Source organism: Lichenostomus cassidix, chromosome 22 (assembly GCF_008360975.1).
Source record: "Lichenostomus cassidix isolate B80296 chromosome 22, HeHo_3.0, whole genome shotgun sequence".
NCBI classification, from domain to species: Eukaryota; Metazoa; Chordata; class Aves; order Passeriformes; family Meliphagidae; genus Lichenostomus; species Lichenostomus cassidix.
In genome coordinates this window covers 1,399,715-1,417,645 of record NC_139502.1, presented here as the reverse complement: position 1 = coordinate 1,417,645, position 17,931 = coordinate 1,399,715, and the positions used below count along the sequence as shown (strand labels likewise).

General features: G+C 62.9%; 4 protein-coding genes across 6 annotated transcripts; 2 read left to right on the top strand and 2 right to left on the bottom strand.

Moving 5' to 3' along the window:
- Positions 1-1,873: 1,873 nt before the first annotated feature.
- Positions 1,874-3,558, bottom strand: LOC146427997 (surfactant protein C-like). Its single transcript, XM_085080500.1, has 6 exons — positions 3,480-3,558; positions 2,866-3,219; positions 2,631-2,741; positions 2,447-2,557; positions 2,234-2,338; positions 1,874-2,132 (listed from the first exon to the last, which is right to left on the bottom strand). The coding sequence occupies exons 1-5, from the start codon at positions 3,513-3,515 to the stop codon at positions 2,243-2,245; spliced, it is 708 nt and encodes a 235-aa protein (XP_084936626.1). The 5' UTR covers positions 3,516-3,558; the 3' UTR covers positions 1,874-2,132; positions 2,234-2,242.
- Positions 3,559-5,151: 1,593 nt separating this feature from the next.
- On the bottom strand, positions 5,152-6,550 carry SFTPC (surfactant protein C). The gene is made up of 5 exons (XM_085080499.1): positions 6,271-6,550; positions 6,041-6,190; positions 5,801-5,941; positions 5,616-5,726; positions 5,152-5,503 (listed from the first exon to the last, which is right to left on the bottom strand). Exons 1-5 carry the CDS (start codon positions 6,313-6,315, stop codon positions 5,402-5,404), a joined length of 549 nt encoding a protein of 182 aa, XP_084936625.1. The 5' UTR covers positions 6,316-6,550; the 3' UTR covers positions 5,152-5,401.
- A 466-nt stretch (positions 6,551-7,016) lies between these two features.
- LGI3 (leucine rich repeat LGI family member 3) lies at positions 7,017-10,363 on the top strand. The gene is made up of 8 exons (XM_085080498.1): positions 7,017-7,462; positions 8,192-8,263; positions 8,350-8,421; positions 8,520-8,591; positions 8,675-8,746; positions 8,837-9,006; positions 9,079-9,243; positions 9,342-10,363. Exons 1-8 carry the CDS (start codon positions 7,248-7,250, stop codon positions 10,157-10,159), a joined length of 1,656 nt encoding a protein of 551 aa, XP_084936624.1. The 5' UTR covers positions 7,017-7,247; the 3' UTR covers positions 10,160-10,363.
- Positions 10,364-12,191: 1,828 nt separating this feature from the next.
- On the top strand, positions 12,192-16,104 carry REEP4 (receptor accessory protein 4). Of its 3 annotated transcripts, XM_085080436.1 has the most exons (8): positions 12,192-12,322; positions 13,582-13,654; positions 14,008-14,084; positions 14,213-14,333; positions 14,766-14,879; positions 14,987-15,107; positions 15,198-15,352; positions 15,583-16,104. In XM_085080436.1, the coding sequence occupies exons 1-8, from the start codon at positions 12,291-12,293 to the stop codon at positions 15,646-15,648; spliced, it is 759 nt and encodes a 252-aa protein (XP_084936562.1). In that variant the 5' UTR covers positions 12,192-12,290; the 3' UTR covers positions 15,649-16,104. The 3 variants fall into 3 exon arrangements, with proteins under 3 accessions (XP_084936562.1, XP_084936563.1, XP_084936561.1); XM_085080437.1 differs by lacking the exon at positions 13,582-13,654 and having other exon boundaries at positions 12,256-12,322; XM_085080435.1 differs by lacking the exon at positions 12,192-12,322 and having other exon boundaries at positions 13,262-13,654.
- The last annotated feature ends 1,827 nt before the right edge of the window (positions 16,105-17,931 follow it).

The following is a 17,931-nucleotide window of genomic DNA, read 5'->3' as shown; positions in this document are numbered from 1 at the left end:
CAGGATCCAGCCGTTGGTTTCCACCCTGAGATCGCCCCTTTCTCACGGAGCGCTCCGGGGAGCCGAGGAGGCTTTTCCCAGCCCGGCTTTCCCACGCCGGCCTCAGCTCCGGGGGCCTGGCTGCCTTGCAGGCGTGCTGGTGGCCCTGGATGTCACTGGCCACCAGCATTCCAGCCGGGAATCCTACCTGGAGCAGGAGCTGGGCACGCTGGATGTGAGCATCAGGATGGGAATGTCCTTACCCCAGGAGCGGCTGCGGGAGCCCTGGGTGGATGGCACCTGGCACAGGCACATGGATTCCAGCGCTCCTACCTCAGCCTGCCCGCCCTGCAGGGCTTCCTTGGCAGCCTGGAGAGGCAGGTGGGCGATGCCAAGGGCTGGCAGTGGCACAGCGGTGAGGGTGGGGGACGCCGGGAGCTCTCTGTGCCAGGAGCATTGCTGGATGCCATCCTGGGAGCTCTGCGGCTTCAGTCCCCAAAATCCCCAAAGAGCAGCCAGCAACTCCGGGGTGTCCCCATGGAACCAGGACAGTCACCTCCCTCGAGACCCCTGTGCAGTGAGTGACTGGCACCGGGATTGTCCCCTGTGTCCCCTGTGACACAGGGTGACACCTCTTCTTTCCAGGGATGAGATTCCCCATTCCCAGCGCCTGCTGGGGGGTTTAACTCTGATTTCCCCTGCCCGAGATCCCCACTGTGCCGCAAACCTCCGGAAAAGAGGATATTGGAGTTATTGCACAAGGGCCTGGGGGTGCTGCCAACTTTCTGACACCTCCTTCAGCTGCTGCAGCCTGGGGGGGAAGGCTGAGGAGGTTTGGGGGTCAGGGAGGTTTGGGAGTGGACACCCTGGAGCTGCGGGAGGTCCTGGATGGACGCCCCGCATCCCGGCCAGCTGCAGCTGTGCTTTCCCAGAAGGAAGAGCTTCTCCGGTGCCAGGAATGGGAACGGGGGTTGGATCCGGGTGTGGGGGCAGTGGGGTGCTGGTGGTCCCCACTTTGGGGTCTGCACGAGGGAGTTGTGGGGCTGGTGGGTTCCCATTCCCAAGGGACTGGCTGGGCTGCTCCATGTTCCTCCTCCCAGCCCCAGGCCAATGTCCTGGTCTCAGTAACTCTTCACCTTAATGATGCCAGAATCCCATCCTAGTAAAGCCTGATCCTAATAAAAGCTGCATCTTGGCCATAGTAACCCTTGATCCTAATAGTACCAGCAGTCCTAATGATGTCTGATCCCAGTAACACCACCATCCCTGTCCTCATAATGCCTGATCCTGATAACTCCTGATCCCAATAACTCCTGATCCCGATAACACCAGTATCCCAGTCCTAACACCTCTTGATCCTAATAACACCAACACCCTGATCCTACTAATACCTGATCCTGACAGTACCAACAACCCAGTCCTAATAACACCTGAGCTTAGTAATGCCTGATCCCAACACCTGCACCCCCATCCTACCAATCCTAATAATTCCCAATTCTAGCAATGCCTGATCCTGATCACTCCTGATCCCAATAGCACCAGCATCGCTGCCCTAATCATCCCAGTCCTAATGATCCCTGTCCTCGGGCACAGGCTGTCTCCAGGAATAGCTCCCAGACCTGATTCCTGCGCTGCTCCTTTATTCCGCTCTGGCAGAGGACAAACCCATTTTTCAGGCCAGCCTGGCTCTGGCAGCAGGACGGGGCAGCTCAGGTCAGGCAGCCTAGCTCGGGGGTGCTTCCCGTGAGCCCCCAGGCTGTGTCCGCGACAGAAATCCCCCAAAATTCGAGCTCGGAGCCCCTCGAGGCATTTTTAAGGCAGGGGAAGGCGGGAGCTGGCGGGAGCCGGGAGCGAAGAACTGGAACGGAGAATTGTGTTTTCTTTAAATGTCATGTTTTTTTAAGCTCATTTTTGCACTTGGGTTTGGCGAAGCTGAGAAGACTTAAGTGACAAACCAGCTGTCCCCCGGCGCAGCGCAGACACCCCCGCCCCGCCTCCACCGCCGGCCCCGCGCCCACCGTCCCCCCGCGCCCCTCCAGCGCCGACCCCCGACCCCTCCTCACCCCCCGCACCCCAAAATTGGGCTGTGCGGGGCGGGGGAGGCCGCGGGGGTGTCGCCGATGCTCCCAGCGGGGTTGTGTCTGTCGGGGATGCTGCAAGGTGAAGCCGGAGCTGTGAGGATGCTGCAGGGTGGGTGGGGGTCCCCCAGCTCCTCGGGGGTCCCGCAGCCCCCCCTGCCCACCCTGACACTCACCCCGCGAGGCTAAGCCCAGTAGATGGGCAGGAGGCTGCAGAGGATGCTCGCCGTGGTGCCCAGGAGGGAGTGGTCAGCCAGGGGCATGAACATTCTGTGCTCAGCCTGGACAGGGGGACAAGGGACAATGATGCTGTACCCCAATTCCTCCTTGGGGAGGGTCTACAAGGCACTGAGCCCCCCACGCCCTCCCTGCCCCAGCCAGGTCCTCACCTGCCGGCGCTGGAAGGTCTCAACGGCAGTGTCCAGCCCCGGGATGTTGTCCTTGTCCACGCGGGTCACATAGCAGGCATGGTGCAGCCGCGGTCTGTAGGTCACCAGGAGCTGTCCGAAGCCAGACCAGGGTCAGCTCCACACCATCGCCCCCTCCCCACCCCCCCCGCAGCCCCTCACTCACATTCTTGTAATCATAGACGACCATGGCCGCGTTCCCATCCCCGCTGTCCAGGTAGAAAGTGGCCGCGTCCTCCTCCCAGGCCGGTCCAGTCCACAACCCACCTCGCAGGACCTGGGGAGGGGACAGGGGGGATCTCAGAGGCTGCAGCAGGGGTGTCGCTCCTGATGTCACCAGGGTGTCCCTACTGATGGCACCAGGGTGTCCCTCCCGGTGTCACCAGGGTGTCCCCACTCACGCTGTCGGCGTGGCGCTGGTCAACGCTCAGCCACATCAGCAGGGCGCCGGCGATGATGACCACCAGCAGGACCACCACGACCACCACGATGAGCAGGCAGCGCAGGCGGCCGCAGCTCAGGAGCTTGCGGGGAAGGTAGCAGAGCAGCCGAGGGACGAAGCACAGCGACTTCTTGAGGCAGCCGGAGCAGCTGGGGCAGCCGGAGCAGCCGGGACACTTGGGACACTTGGGACACCCGCAGCACTTGGGCAGGCAGCAGCAGCGGGCGCACTTGGCGCAGCACTTGCCGCAGCACACGGCGCAGGGCATGCAGCATCCTGGGCAGCAGCAGCCGTTCTCCGAGTCTGCAGAGTCCTGGGGGTGCGGGAGAGCGGGGGGAGATGGGCTGAGGGGGTGGAGATGGGGGCTGAGGGGTGCAGGAGGTCGGGGGTGGGATTGCTGCAGGGAGCAGCTCTCATCCCGCTGCCCCTCAGCATCCTGCTGCCCCTGGGCACTGGGAATGCAGCATCCCATGGTCCTGCCCTCCATCCCAGGCCTTGCTGGGATAAACTGGGCAAAGCCGATCTGGAGGCAGGGACAGCCCAGTGTGGCAGTGCCACCCTGCAGGGACTCACCTCGTCAAGCACCACCTGCTTCATGCTGCTCTCCATGGCTGCTGCTGCCACCACCACCTCCTCCTCCTCCTCCTCCTCCCATTCCCAGTCCAGCCTGGCTGCAGAGACTGGGAACTTTATACTGGGGCACTGGGGTGGGGACTGGAGCGGCCCCTGTGAAGGGTTTGGTGGCCCCGGGGTACAGCCAGGCCCTGGCATGTGACCACTCCACGGGTGTTTGCTGACAGCCCACTCCCAGCTGGATCCCCCTGGGAACCTGCTGCTCGAGAGGCTCCGAGGCCACTGGGTCAAGGACACTTGTCCCCAGGCACGGGGACTTCTCTGCTGCCCAGGAGAGAGGTGTCAGGGCCAAAGCAAACCCTCCAGGGTGGAGCATCCGGCCGTGGCCACAGCTGAGGCAAGACCTGGCTCGTGTCCCTTTGCCACCTCGGGCACCTGGAGCTGCTTGATGTGGCAAGGAACAAACAGGACATTAAAGATTTCCTGTAATCCGCTGGGATGGGGTGGGAACAGGGTCACCATGGCCTGGGCAAGTGTCCCGTGTCCTCATTCTTGGTCCTGGGGATGCTTTGGACACCACTGCTGGTGGCTTTTGGGGCTGGCAGAGATGCCCACAATGTGGATTTTTTGGGGTGAGGGTGTCCCAGCTCTGGCATGTCCCCCTCAGGTGGCAGGGGGACACTGCTGGGCCTTGGATTTGTCCATCCCCCAGCCCTTTCTGCAGTTGGGCTCAGGCTGGGACCTCTCCAGCCACCCCTGAGACCCCCAAAACCTGCAGCCAGCTGTGGGGTGCGGCTGTGCCCCCGTGCTGGACGCTGCCTCCTTTCCCAGGGTGTCAAGGACCACGAGAGCCACTCGAGTGGCTCCTGGCTGTTTGTTCTCAGTCACCGTGGGAGTCCTTATCACTTCCCGGCCCTGGACACCCTCTTGACCCAGCTCCTTATCATGGTCAAGGTTTTTTGGGAAGGAGAGCTGCTGGCTCCGAGTCAGCACATGGAAACCTGCAATGTCCCTCGTGTTCCCAGCAAAGTGTCACCCCCCGGAGCCGTGACCCCCCTGCTGTGCCTGGGGCAGTGGTTTTGGGGACAACACTGAGTTTGCATCGCTGGAAAGGTTAAATCAACCTTCTGGGGTCTCTTTTTCCCCTTCCAGCCCTGCCACTGCCCTGTTTTTCAGTGCAGGTTTTGGAAGTGGCCCCAAAGGTTGTTCCCAGCTGATGTGGGGCAAGAGGGGCTGGAGGGGATGGGAAAAGGGAGAGGAGCTGGATTGGGGGAATCTGGAGCTGGATTGTGGTGTCTGTGGGTAACCCAGGGCTTGGTTCTCACAGGGGATGTGGCACTATCCCCGTGTCCCCACCTGCACGAGGAGGGGACAGGGTTGGGAACGTTTCCTGAAGGTCTGGAAGTGCAGAGGTTGCTCCTTCCATCTCACCCTGCTGGGATGGCACAGGTGGGGACACTGGAGTGGCACAGGTGGGGACACTGGGATGACACAGGTGGGGACACTGGGAGCATGATGTGCAGCTGTGCTGCTGTCCCCCGTGTTTGAGCCCTCCTGAGCTCTGCACACCCCAACATGAGGGATTCACCTCCCCAACCTGCACCCCACAAGGAGACACCCCTGGGACACCGTGTCCCTGTCCCCAGCACCCCAGGAAGGACAAGAGCACCACTCGGAGGCGGGGGCACAGCCTTTACTTTGTAGACAGAAGCAAATCCCAAAGCAAATCCCACTTTTTCCATGGCGAGAGCAGCGGGAAAGCCGCGGTGCCAAGCGACAGTGCATGGAGCACCCCCATGGCGGGGTGGCTGCCCCCGGGATGGGGACCGGGAGGAGACGACATTCCGGGTATCCCGCCTGGAAGGCGATGCGGGGGACAGTGACATCCCCATCTCGCTGTCCCATCCCACCGGACACTGGTGCTACGCCCAGAACACGGGGACAGCGCTGCAGAGGATGTTGATGGTGGTGCCCAGGATGGAGCGGTCAGCCAGCGGCACAGCCTTGTCCCCAACGTCCTCATCCTGCGGGACAGAGAAGAGAATGTCCCCTCCAGAGGGGACAAGCCCCCGGCCCCACACTTCTCAGGGTGACCCCAGCGGGGCTGCACATCCCAGCGGGGAGGTCACCACCCACCTGCCGGCGCCGGAAGGTCTCGGTGACAGCGTCCAGCCCCGGGAAGTTGTCCTTGTCCACGCGGGTGATGTAGCAGGCGCGGTGACGCCAGGACCTGTAGCCCACCAGCAGCTGTTTGCAGACAGAGCCGGGTGAGCTCAGCGCCGTCCTGTCCCCACCGCGCCTGTCCCCAGGTCCCCACACACCTTGCTGTAGTCGTACACCACGGTGGCGGAGGCGTTGAGCCCATCCCGCACCGCGAACGTTCCTGTCCTTTCCTTCTTGCTCATGGCCAGGTGCTGCGGGGTCCCTTCTCCGTCCAGCCCGTGGATGGTCATTCGCAACACCTGGGTGGGGCAGAGGGGTCAGGGAGCTCTGTGGGGGCTGAACGCCACCCCAAAGCCCCTCGCGGAGCCGGTGACAGCTCGGTCCCTCCCTGCCCTCACCGTCTCGGCGTGTGACTCGCTGAGGTGCAGCCCCAGCAGGAGGAAGGTGACGTTGACCACCACGAGGGCCACCACCACCAGCACCGCCACCAGCAGGAGGCTCTTGAGCTCGTGGGGGATGCAGGGCAGGCGCGGGGACTCCGTGTACCTCTGTTGGGGACACAGCGCAGCACCAGGCTGAGCTGGGGGGCTCAGCCCCACGCCCGGGGTGGGTGGTGGGTGCTCCTTACCGGCGGTGCCTCCTCCATCAGCGCCTCTTTGGAGCTGTCGTCCATCTCGCCGTGTGCTTCTGTCCCTTTGCCAGCCCGAGCCGGGGGGATTTATAACATCCCGGCCGCCTGGGGAAGGCTGCGGCCACTCCAGCTGCCAAGGTGCCACTTGTGCTGTTTGCTGAGCCCGGAGAAGAGCCGCGGAGGGGACATGAAACCTCCAAGGGCCCTTCGCTGGCATTTGCCCGGCAGCGGCGGGGGTGCCAAGGCAAACAGCGGGCAGTGCCCGCCCCGCACACCCGGGCTGCGGCCCCAACACCCCCAGCACGTACCGGGGGGGCACAACCCTAGTTCTGCACGGGCAGCTGCGTGTGCCCCCCCGGGGCGGGCAGGGAGCTGGCTGGACTCATTGTTCCCGAGGGCGCCGTGCCAGGGACGGAGCAGATGGACGCCCGGCGTGGGAGAGATGGGTGCCTGGGACGGCCGGGTGCCTGGGGTGGCGTGGATGGGTGCCCAGCGCGGTGTGGTGCCTGCGGCCATAGAGAGCACGGAGCTGGCGCGGGCAGCGCTGCAGCGCCGAGGTGGGGGAGCCACTGCGGGGACATCACCCTGCGGGCAGCCCCGAGTCTTGTCCCAGCCCTGTGCACGCCGGGAGAGCCCGCTGGCTGCCCACCGGCGTGGGACCCCGAGTTTGCTCGCCGCCGCGGACACGCGCGCACGGACACGCGTGCACGGGGATGCTGGCGCTGTCACTCAGCCGCATCCCTCCCTCCCTCCTTCCCTCCCTCCGTCCGTCCCTCCCTCCCGCAGCACCGGGCATGGTGTGCTGCAGAGCCGCGGGTCAGGCGCCGGCAGCCTCCGCCGCTTCTCCTCCACGCTGAGATCTCCGGGAGGAAAAAAGAAAAAAAAAGAGAAGAAAAAAGGCTTTTCCACAACTCCCAGGCACAGCAAAACTGAGATCAGCTGCCGGGATCAAACAGGGATAAGGCCAGGGCGTGATGGAGCTGCGGCGCGGGAGGAGGATGCTCAGGGACCAGCTCCCCGCTCGCCTCCTCCTCCTCCTGGCCGTGGCCTGGCTCTGGCTGCCCGCGGAGGGGCGGCGACCCCCCCGGCCCCCTCCTTGCCCCCCGACCTGCTCCTGCACCCGGGACACGGCTTTTTGCGTGGACTCCAAGGCTGTGCCCAAGAACCTGCCCCCCGAGGTCATCTCGCTGTGAGTAGCCGGGGTGGGGACAGCGATGGGGACAGCGTCACGTCACAGGGGTGCAGGGCTGGCGGGGGCTGCTGGCTGTCCCGGGGGGCAGGGACAGCCCCTCTGTGCTGCATTAGGGGGACAAACGCGTGGCAGGGTGGGGTGCGGGCAGTGTGGGGGGCTCTGGGGGAAGAAGAAGGCTGGGGACACTCCGGGACCTGTCCCCGTGTCCTGCGGTGCTGGCACACGCAGCCATCCATCAGTGCCAGACCGAGCAGGGCTGCAGCCTGTCCCCGCCGTGACCTTGGGGAGAAGAACCCCGAGGGGACAGGGCTGTGACCTTGGGGAGCAGGACCCCAAGGGGGCACTGCTGGGGGGTCCTGATGGAGGGTCCTTGGGGACACGGCGGCTCCCCGGGGCTGTGTGACACATGAGTGTGTTCACACCTGTGTGCGAGTGTTTACACACCTATTCGTGCGTGTTTACACACGTGCGTGTGCACATGGCCCCGGGCCAGGGGCTGCCGCAGGGCGTGGGCAGCGCGGGGTGGCTGCCAGCCCCCTGCACCTTGTCCCCTTGGTGTCCCCCACCGGGCAGGGTGGCTGCGGGGGTCCCTCTGCCACCTCCCAGCACCCCTCAGGGGCTGCACTGGCAGGCAGCAGGTGACACAGTGCTGGTGCTGGGGGGGCACGGGGGTGGCAGTGCCACGCTGCCGCCGTCCCCTCTCCTGAAGCTCCGTCTCTCCCGCAGGACGATGGTGAACGCAGCCTTCACGGAGATCCGGGAGGCAGCTTTCGCCCACATCCCCTCCCTGCAGTTCCTGTAGGTTTCCCGCGCCCCCCGCCGGGCATCCCGGTGCTCCCCTCGGTGCCCACCCCGCCGCTGAAGTCTCCCTCCTCTCTTTGCAGCCTCCTCAACTCCAACAAGTTCACGCTGATCGGGGACAACGCCTTCGCTGGGCTCTCGCACCTGCAGTACCTGTGTGTGACATGGGGATGGGGACAGAGGGGTGGCGACAGCCCTGGGGAGGGCGGGGGGATCCCCGGGATGGCCCTGTCACTGTCTGCTCCCATTGCAGGTTCATTGAGAACAACGACATCCAGGCGCTTTCAAAGGCCACTTTCCGCGGGCTCAAGTCCCTGACACACCTGTGAGCACCTGGGGGACGCAGTGGGGGTGGCTCTGTCCCTTCACGGGTGATGTGTCACCTCCACCACCCTTCTTGTCCCCCAGGTCCTTGGCCAACAACAACCTGCAGACACTGCCACGGGACCTCTTCAAGCCGCTGGACATCCTGAGCGACCTGTGAGGATGCCACAGCACCGGGGACACCGGGGTGGGGAGAGGGTGACACCCTGGTGGGTGCTGGGGGTGACTCGGTGCCATCCCTGGCAGGGACCTCCGTGGCAACACGCTGGCCTGCGACTGCAAGATCAAGTGGCTGGTGGAGTGGCTGGAGAACACCAACACCACAGTCCCTGCCGTCTTCTGCAGCAGCCCCGGGCAGTTCGAGGGACAGCGCATCAGGGACCTGGCACTCGGTGACTTCCAGTGCATCACCACGGGTAAGGGACATTGCCTGCCACCTGTCACCTCCTGGGTGTCCAGACCCTCATTGCCACCTCTCCCCGCTCCAGATTTCGTGATGCACCAGGTCCTGCCCTTCCAGGCAGTGTCAGCCGAGCCTTTCACCTACGCCAGTGATCTGTACGTGGCTCTGGCACAGCCGAGCGCCAGCAGCTGCTCCATCCTCAAGTGGGACTACGTGGAGCGCAAACTCCGCGACTTTGACCGCATCCCCGGTGAGGAATCGGGCTGGGGGTCCCTCCCGGGCTGGGCCCCCATTTGGGGTGACCTGGGATGGTCACAGCCCCGATGTGACATGGTGTTGTGTTGTCAGCTCACTCGGCGGTGCACTGCAAGCCCATCGTGGCTCAGGACCAGCTCTACGTGGTGGTGGCCCAGCTCTTCGGCGGCTCCTACATCTACCGCTGGGACACTGCCGTGGACAAGTTCATCAAGATCCAGGACATCGACAGCCAGAAGATCCGCAAGCCCAACGACATCGAGGCCTTCCAGATCGACGGCGACTGGTACTTCGTCATCGCCGACAGCTCCAAGGCGGGCTCCACCAGCCTCTACCGCCTCAACCAGAACGGGTTTTACTCCCACCAAGCCCTCCACGCCTGGCACCGCGACACCGACGTGGAATACGTGGAGAACGACGGCAAACCCCGGCTGATCATCTCCAGCAGCTCCCAGGCCCCCGTCATCTACCAGTGGAACCGGGCGCAGAAGCAGTTCGTGCCGCAGGGCGAGGTGGGCGAGATGCTGGACGTGCAGATGGTCAAGCATTTCCGGGCCAAGCGGGACCAGTTCCTGTGCCTGAGCCGCTACATCGGCGACTCCAAGGTGGTGCGCTGGGAAGGGCAGCGCTTCGTGGAGGTGCAGACGCTGCCGTCCCGCGGCTCCATGGTGATGCAGCCCTTCGCCGTGGGGCAGCGGCAGTACCTGGCGCTGGGCAGCGACTTCTCCTTCACCCACGTGTACCTGTGGGAAGAGGAGAAGCAGAAGTTCGCCAAGTTCCAGGAGCTGTCGGTGCAGGCGCCGCGGGCGTTCCGGGCAGTGCCGGCGGCCGACGTGCAGCTGCTGCTGGCGCCCAGTTTCAAAGCCAACACGCTGGTGTACCGGCACGTGGTGGTGGACCTCAGCCTGTAGCCGGCACCTGGAGAGCCACCGGACACGCATGCACCCACCAACCCCTGCCCTCCACCCTCACCCAGCCCCGCAGTGCCTCAGTTTCCCCACGGTGCTCCCGGTTTCACCCTGTGGGATGCAGGGAGGGAAGGTGGGATATCTCCTTACCCTGCAGACCTGCTCCCCTGGGGGGGGTGGAGAGGGTGGGGTGGTCTTTGCCTGCTCGGGCCATGGGCTGGGATCTGGGGGCAGGAAGGGGGAGGACAGCAGGGCGGGGATGTGGCAGGAAGGGTGGGGGATTCCCAGGACGCTGGAATCATCCCACCAGGCTGATGGGAGGCTCCAAAGTGGATGGGATGGGATGGGATGGGATGGGATGGGATGGGATGGGATGGGATGGGATGGGATGGGATGGGATGCCCTGAGGAGGATGGGGTGCTCCGGGGTGGATGCAGACGGGATGCTGAGGGTGACGGGATGCTCCGGGGTGGATGCAAATGGATGCCCCGAGGACAATGGGATGCCTGAGACCAGCAGGATGCTCCGAGGCGGATGCAAATGGAATGCCCTGCGGATGACGCGATGCTCCGGGATGCTCCGAGGTGGATGACGACAGGACGCCCTGAGGACAGCGGGATGCTCGAGGCCAGCGGGATGGTCCGAGGCAGCAGCTCCTGTCCCTCTCCGTGCATGTCCAGCAGCTCCCCACGCCCATGGCCTCGCTGCCAGGCAGGACACCAGCGAGGTGTCCGCGCCCACCAAAATCCCCCCAATAAACACACTGTGACCCCCAGCCCTGCCCGTGTGTCCTTCCAGCCACGGGAGGCCAATCCACCCGACACCCCACAGCACCAGGGAGCGGGAATTCCTCATTTTCGGGTGCTCCAAGCCCCGCACATGGCTCGCCTGGTGGTTTTTTCCCCATCAGATGCCTTGGGTGGGAAGCAGGAGGTGTTTCCCCAGGGACGGGAGTCCCCGCTGGACTGGTTTTCCAGGGGAGCGTTTCCCTGTCTCCCAGGCGTATAAATATGCATGCGAAAAACCACCAATTAGGAGCACAAATAAAGATCCTCGCGCAGGTAATCGGCACCCCGGGGGCACGGATGGGTTTGGGGAGTAGGGTTTGACCTGGGCGGCTGCTCCCAGGGCATTGCCACGTGTGCCTGCCTCAGTTTCCCTGGCAGGAAAAGGCAGATTTGAAGGCACAGGGAACACTGCGGGAGGATTTTGGCACTTCCACAGCGGCCGTGATTGGGATGGGGAAATCGGGAAATCCTGGATCAGTCCTGGGGCTGCAAGGCCAAGGGGAAGGTGGCCCAGAGAGGTGATTCCAGCAGCTTTTATTTTCTCCGGAGCATCTTTCAGGGCTCCACGTATTTCAGTGGGGTTCTTCACATGGTCTGTCAGAGCACCAAAAATGCACCAAATCCCCCCCAGACCTAAAATAACTCTTCAGCATCAGTCAAAGGGCCTCTCCCCTCCCTTCCCTACCTGTTCACTGCTTAAAAAATTGCATGTTTTCATATGTAAAGATATATACCAGGGAATTAATTTATATGTATTAATGAATATTTAATAGATGTTAGATATTAAGATATAGTATATTAATATGGTGATATTCGCTATTTTAGAAAAAATTAAATATTAATTTTAATGTCTGCTTAATGCATTCTGTACTGATATTTAGGATATTTAGGGAATTATAAAATATAAATATAATATAAAATATTATATGTTTTATATAATATAAATATAAATAAATATAAATGTAAATGTAAATGTAAATGTAAATATAAATATAAATATAAATATAAATATATATATAAAAATATATATAAAATATATATATAAATATAAATATATATATAAATAAATATAAAAACGGACTCGGTGCTCCACATGTGGGTGACATCCTTTATGGGCATTGCCCATTTAAGAGTCGCTGTTGCCCTTTTAAGGGCGTTGCCGTTTGAAGACGTTGCCCTTTGAAGAGCGGCAGGTGGGGCCCTCAGCGCGCCTGCGCGGCTCGCTGGCTGCAACTTTCAACTTTTTGGATTCCCTCGCTGGGGCGTCGGGGGGATTTTGGGGGATTTTGAGGGGATTTGGGGGCTCCAGAGGGGCACAGCGCCGCGCCTTCAGCCCCGCCGGCAGCATGGTGTCGTGGATCCTCAGCAGGGTGATTGAGTGAGTGCGGGCCGGGCGGTGTAACGGGGGAGGAGCTGCAGGGCGGGGGTGGGTGTCCCCGGGGGGGTCACAAGGGTCCCCCCATCCCCTGTCCCCCCTCCAGCTATCCCATTGATAGGATGGAATGTCATTCCGTACCATGCTGGCAGCGGGGACTCAGCGGAGCGGCGGGGTTTGGGGAGGTGACCCCAAATCTGCTGTATGGGGGGAACCAGCCCCAAAACACAGCGCCTCCCAAAAATGGGTCCCTGAGCTGCTGCCGGTCCCCCTGTAACCCACGATGGGGATCCCCTGTATTAGCTGGAGAGGTCCCTCCATCACCCGAGGGGTCCCTGCATCACCCACGATGGGGATCCCCTATATTACCTTGGAGGAGTCCCTCCATCACCTGGGGGTCCCCCTGCATCACCCACGGTGGGGATCCCCTATATGGCCCTGGAGGGGTCCCTCCATCACCTGGGGGGTCCCCTATATTGCCCTGGAGGGGTCCCTGCATCACCTGGGGGTCCCTACATCACCCATGGTGGGGATCCCACCCTGGAGGGGTCTCTCCACCACCTGGGATCCCCCTGTAACCCACGATGGGGATCCCCTATATTGCCCAGGAAGGGTCCCTTCATCACCTGGGGGTGTCCCTGCATCACCCATAGTGGGGATCCCCTATATTACCCTGGAGGGGTTCTTCCATCACCCACGATGGGAATCCGCTGTATTACCCTGGAGGGGTCCCTCCACCACCTGGGATCCCCCTGTAACCCGCGGTGGGGATCCCCTGTATTGCCCAGGAGGGGTCCCTGCATCACCCACAGTGGGGATCCCCTATATTACCCTGGAGAAGTCCCTCCACCACCCGAGGGGTCCCTACACCATCCCAGGGACTCTCTGCTCGCAGTGTCCCCACATTTCCCTGCTCGGAGGCACTCCTGGCCACCAGGTGGGTGTTTGGGGCTGTCACCTCACCCGGGCAGCTTGGCAACGGCACCGCTGAGCCTGCGGGGACCGAGAGCCTGCCGGCACCGAGCCGAGCCACCTCCTCCCGCCACGCCCCGACAGGTCTGGCCGGTCCCGAGCGACACCGAGCTCATGGCCGAGCCTCCCCAGAGCCTCCCGGAGCCTTTTCCAGGCCACTCCGGGCTCGGGGAGGTGCTGGCGGGGCTCAAGGCCCGGGTCGGGCGGTGGGGCAGACAGCTCTGCTGGTCCCTGTTCCTGCTGCTGTACTCGGGCTGGCCGGGCTGCCTCACCCCTCCTCTGCGCTACAGGCTGCTCTTCGGGATGCTCTACCCGGCCTACGCCTCCTACAAGGCGGTGAAGGCGAAGAACATCCGGGAATATGTGAGTCCAGTGCTTGGGGAGCCTTTCCCTGGGTTCCAGGCCCCTTTCCCTGGGTTCCAGGCCCCTTTCCCGGGTTCCAGGCCCCCTTCCCCAGTTCCAGACCCCCTTCCCCGGTTCCAGGCCCCCTTCCGAGGCCTTCCCAGGCTCCAGGCCCCTTCCCTGTCTCCAGACCCTCTTCCCAGGCTCTAGACCCTCTTCCCAGGTTCCAGACCCCCTTCTCCCAGGCTCTAGTCCCCCTTCCCCAGCTCTAAGCCCCTTCCCAGGCTCCAGGCCCCCTTCCCTGGCCTTCCCCAGCTCCAGTCCCCCTTCCCAGGCTCCAGCCCTCTCTGATGGCCTCCCCGTGGCTCCCCCAGGTCCGATGGATGATGTACTGGATTGTTTTCGCGCTCTTCATGGCCACAGAGACCTTCACCGACCTCCTCATCTCCTGGTGAGGCTGGGGAGGGATTCTGGGTGTCCCCATGCTCTGGGGGACAAAGGGGACAAACCCTCCAGGGCTGATGTTTGGAGGGAACAGGAAATGCCTTCAGACCTCACATTTCTGCCCCTCTCCACCAGGTTCCCCTTCTACTACGAGGTGAAGATGGCCTTTGTCATCTGGCTGCTGTCCCCATACACGCGGGGGGCCAGCCTGCTCTACCGCCGCTTCGTGCACCCCACGCTGACCCGCAAGGAGAAGGTACAAATCCCCGGGATTTCGGGGGTCCTCCCTGCCCATCCAGGGGGGGTCAGACCCCCGAGTTGGGCTGGTGATGCCCCAGGGAGGTGGCAATGCCCTGGAAGGTGACAACGCTCAGGGATGTGGTGATGCACTGGTGGGTGACAATGCTCAGGAGTGTTGACAATGCTCAGGAATGTTGCAATGCCCCAGGATGTGATGATGCCCAGGGATGTTGGGATGTCCCTGGAGGTGACAATACCCAGGAATGTGGTGATGCCCCAGGACAAGTAATGCCCAGGGAGGTTGTGATGCCTTGGGATATGGCAGGGCTTAGGAATTGACAGTGCCCAGGGACATGGCAGTGCCCCGGGAGGTGACAGTGCCCCAGGAGGTGACAGTGCCCCAGGACACGATCCTGCACACCCAGCACCACCCTGGTTGTCTTGGCAGGACATCGATGCATTCCTGGTCCGGGCCAGGGAACGTGGCTACAAGAGCCTGCTGCACTTTGGCAAGAGGAGCCTCAACCTGGCAGCCACAGCCGCAGTCCAGGCGGCCACCAAGGTACCCAGCGAGGACATACCACCCCAGCAGGGCGGCAGGAGAGGGTGGCATCCCCTGGACTGGGGTTTTCCTGAGCCTCCTGTCCCCTCGGTGTCACCCCAACGCAGGGCCAGGGCGCGCTGGCCGGGAGGCTCCGCAGCTTCAGCATGCAGGACCTGCGCTCCCTGCCCGACCAGGGCCCCGTGCACTTCCAGGACCCGCTGTACCTGGAGGAGCAGCAGCCTCTGGGTGAGGAGCTGGCAGGGTCACAGTGAGGGGGATCTCCAGCAAAGCCCACGGTGGCCGTGCTGGGAGCTGGCGTGTCCCCTCTGTCCCCAGCCTATGGCACCGGCCGCCGCTATGAGAGCGAGTCAGAGGAGGAGGAGATGTGGTCAGACTCACAGGTGACACCCCCAACGTCCCCCCGCCGGGACCCCAAACCCCTGTACCGCAGCCAGAGCCTGCGATCCCTGAGGAAGAACCCGGGAAAGGAGGTAAGGTGGGAGGGGGACACAGGGTGGGGGTGTGGGGCTGGCTGAGGGGGTCCTGACCTGTCCCTTTCCCCTGCCCGGGGGTCCTGACCTGTCCCTTTTCCCACCTGGGGGTCCTGACCTGTCCCTTTCCCTGCCCAGGGGGTCCTGACCTGTCCCTTTCCCTGCCCAGGGGGTCCTGACCTGTCCCTTTCCCTGCCCAGGGGTCCTGACCTGTCCCTCTCCCTGCCCAGGGCTCCTCCCGGCTCACCCGCAGCCGGATCAGGAGGAAAGCGGCTCAGCCAGAGCAGGACAGCTGAAAATCCCGGGAAACCTCTGCCAGGAGGCTTTGGAGGAGTTTGCTGCTGCATCCCTGGGGATCCTCACACTGTAAATCCTTTCTGTGACCTCTGTGCTGCCTCATGGAGGGGGGAGCAGCTCACATCCCCCCCAGACCCCCCAGCTGGGCGCCGGCGCCTCTCCTGTGGGGTCTGACCCCCTTTTCCCCCATCCCACGAACACTACACTCTCCTCCCCTCTCCTGCTGCCGTGCTGCCTTATTCCCAGCATTCCCATTCCCCTGGGAGCCAGGAGTGGATGTGCCTTGTCCCTCTGAAGCCAAAGCCATGGTCCCTGCCCGGGGCCCCCCCAGACACAGACTGACACCCCCATACTTGAACCCGGACTGCCGGGCACCACACGGCTTTTAACATTCCCCTCTCCCGAGAAGAGGGTTTTGTACATGGAAAAATAAACGTTGTTTCAGACTTTGGGAACCCGGAGTTGTCCTCAGTGCTGTCCCCTTCCGCAGGAAACTTTCTGAGATTTTTTTTCTCTTGGAGGAAGCTGTGTCCTTCAGTATCCATCCAAGATTCCTTGCAGGCATCTCCCAGATTTTTCAGCTGTGTTCCAGGATCCCAGGCAGCAGTCCCAGACTCCTCCAGGAAAGCTTCCCAAGGTTTTTTCCTTTGGAGGAAGCTGTACCCTCTGGGATCCATCCGAGACTCCCTCCAGGCATCTCCCAGAGGTTTCCCCCCATATTTCAGGTTCCAGGATCCCAGATATCATCCCCAGACTCCTCCAGGGAACCTTCCCGAGATGATATTCTCTTTTGGATTAAACTCCATCCTTCAGCATCCACCCCGTGCTCCTCAGGGGCATCTCCCAGAGTCTTTTGCCACCCCCTTTATGTCCCAGATCGCCCAGCTGGCATTCCCAAATTTCCCGGGAAGCAGTGATCCCTGCAGTAGCCGCGTCCCCCACGGCGTGGCAGCAGCAGCCGTGGCCCCGCCGGGACACCCGGGATGCAGCCGGACATCCCTGCATCGTCCCCTCTCCCTGCCGGGGCTCCCCCATCCCACCCGGGAATCCTTCCCGGGGGGCTCCTCCCGACCTCGGTGGGCGACACGGGTCAGGCGGGGTGGCACAAGGTGACTGTCACCTCCCCTGCCCCCGGGCGCCCCGCTGTCCCGCGCTGCCCCTGTTCCCTGGCATCAATCCCCTCGCTCCCAATCCTCGCTGCCCTCGCCCCTGGGGCCAGCTGTATTTTTAGCCCTTGGCTGCCGCCCGCTTTCGGGGGTCTTCCCAGGGCAGGGAGAGCGTCTGTCCCCTGCCCAGGCCGGGATCTGCGGGGCGTCCCGGGGCAGGCAGGGGTGTTGGAGCAGATTAGGTGGAGGTGGCTGGATTAGCCCCGTAAAACTGCCCGGGAGACGATTACTTAAAGCAGCGGAGAAGGAAGGCTGGGTGGGGACAGCGAGGGCCAGGGGGCTGCCGGTAATCCCCTAAAGCCGCTTAGGGAGCGCGGTTCCTCCAAGGATACGGCCCGGGGAGGCTGCTGGGGCGACCTGGGGGTCAAATGGGGGGGTTCTCCCAGTTTGGGGTACCCCAGGTGTGCGAAAAGGGAGGGGGCAGCGGTGTTGGCACCTCAGGATTCCATCCCCAGGGTAGGGAGGGTCAGGGATTCCCAGCTGGGGAAACTGAGGCACAACGCCAGCGCCTTCCAAGGGGAGCAAGTGGGGTCCTGGGAAGGAGCCAGGAGTTTTGGTGTCCTGCTTTGGTAAATCCGTGTGTTCCCCCGGGGCTGAAACCCAAGGAGGGGACAGGAGCCAGGCGGGGTGGCACAGCCCGTCCCCCCGGGGCTGAGGCAGCTCCGGCGGTGCCAGCGCTGATCCCAGCTGTGTCAGCGCACGGGCCAGTGCCAGGCTGCATCAGCAAAGCCCTAATCCCCCCCGGCTCGCCTGGCACCGCCCCAGCACAGCAGTTTAAGCGCCTGACCTGAGCTCGCCCGCTGCCAGTGTCCCCTCCGGGGAGGGGGTGCCAGGCTGAGCCCCGCTTGGCACCGCTGTGGGGACCCCCTGTGCCACCTCGGGGTAGTTTGGGGCCACAAGAGTGGGGGGAAATGGGGCTGGGGGGTTGTAGGAAGTCACATAACCCTGGGGGGCTCATGGGCTGTGTCCCCGCAGGTTCGGGGAGGGGATTGTCCCCCTCTGCTCTGCTCAGGTGACACCCCACCTGCAGCTCGGGGGTCCCCAACATCAGAAGGGCGTGGAGCTGCTGGAGGGAGTCCAGAGGAGGTCATGGAGATGCTCCAAAACTGGAACTCC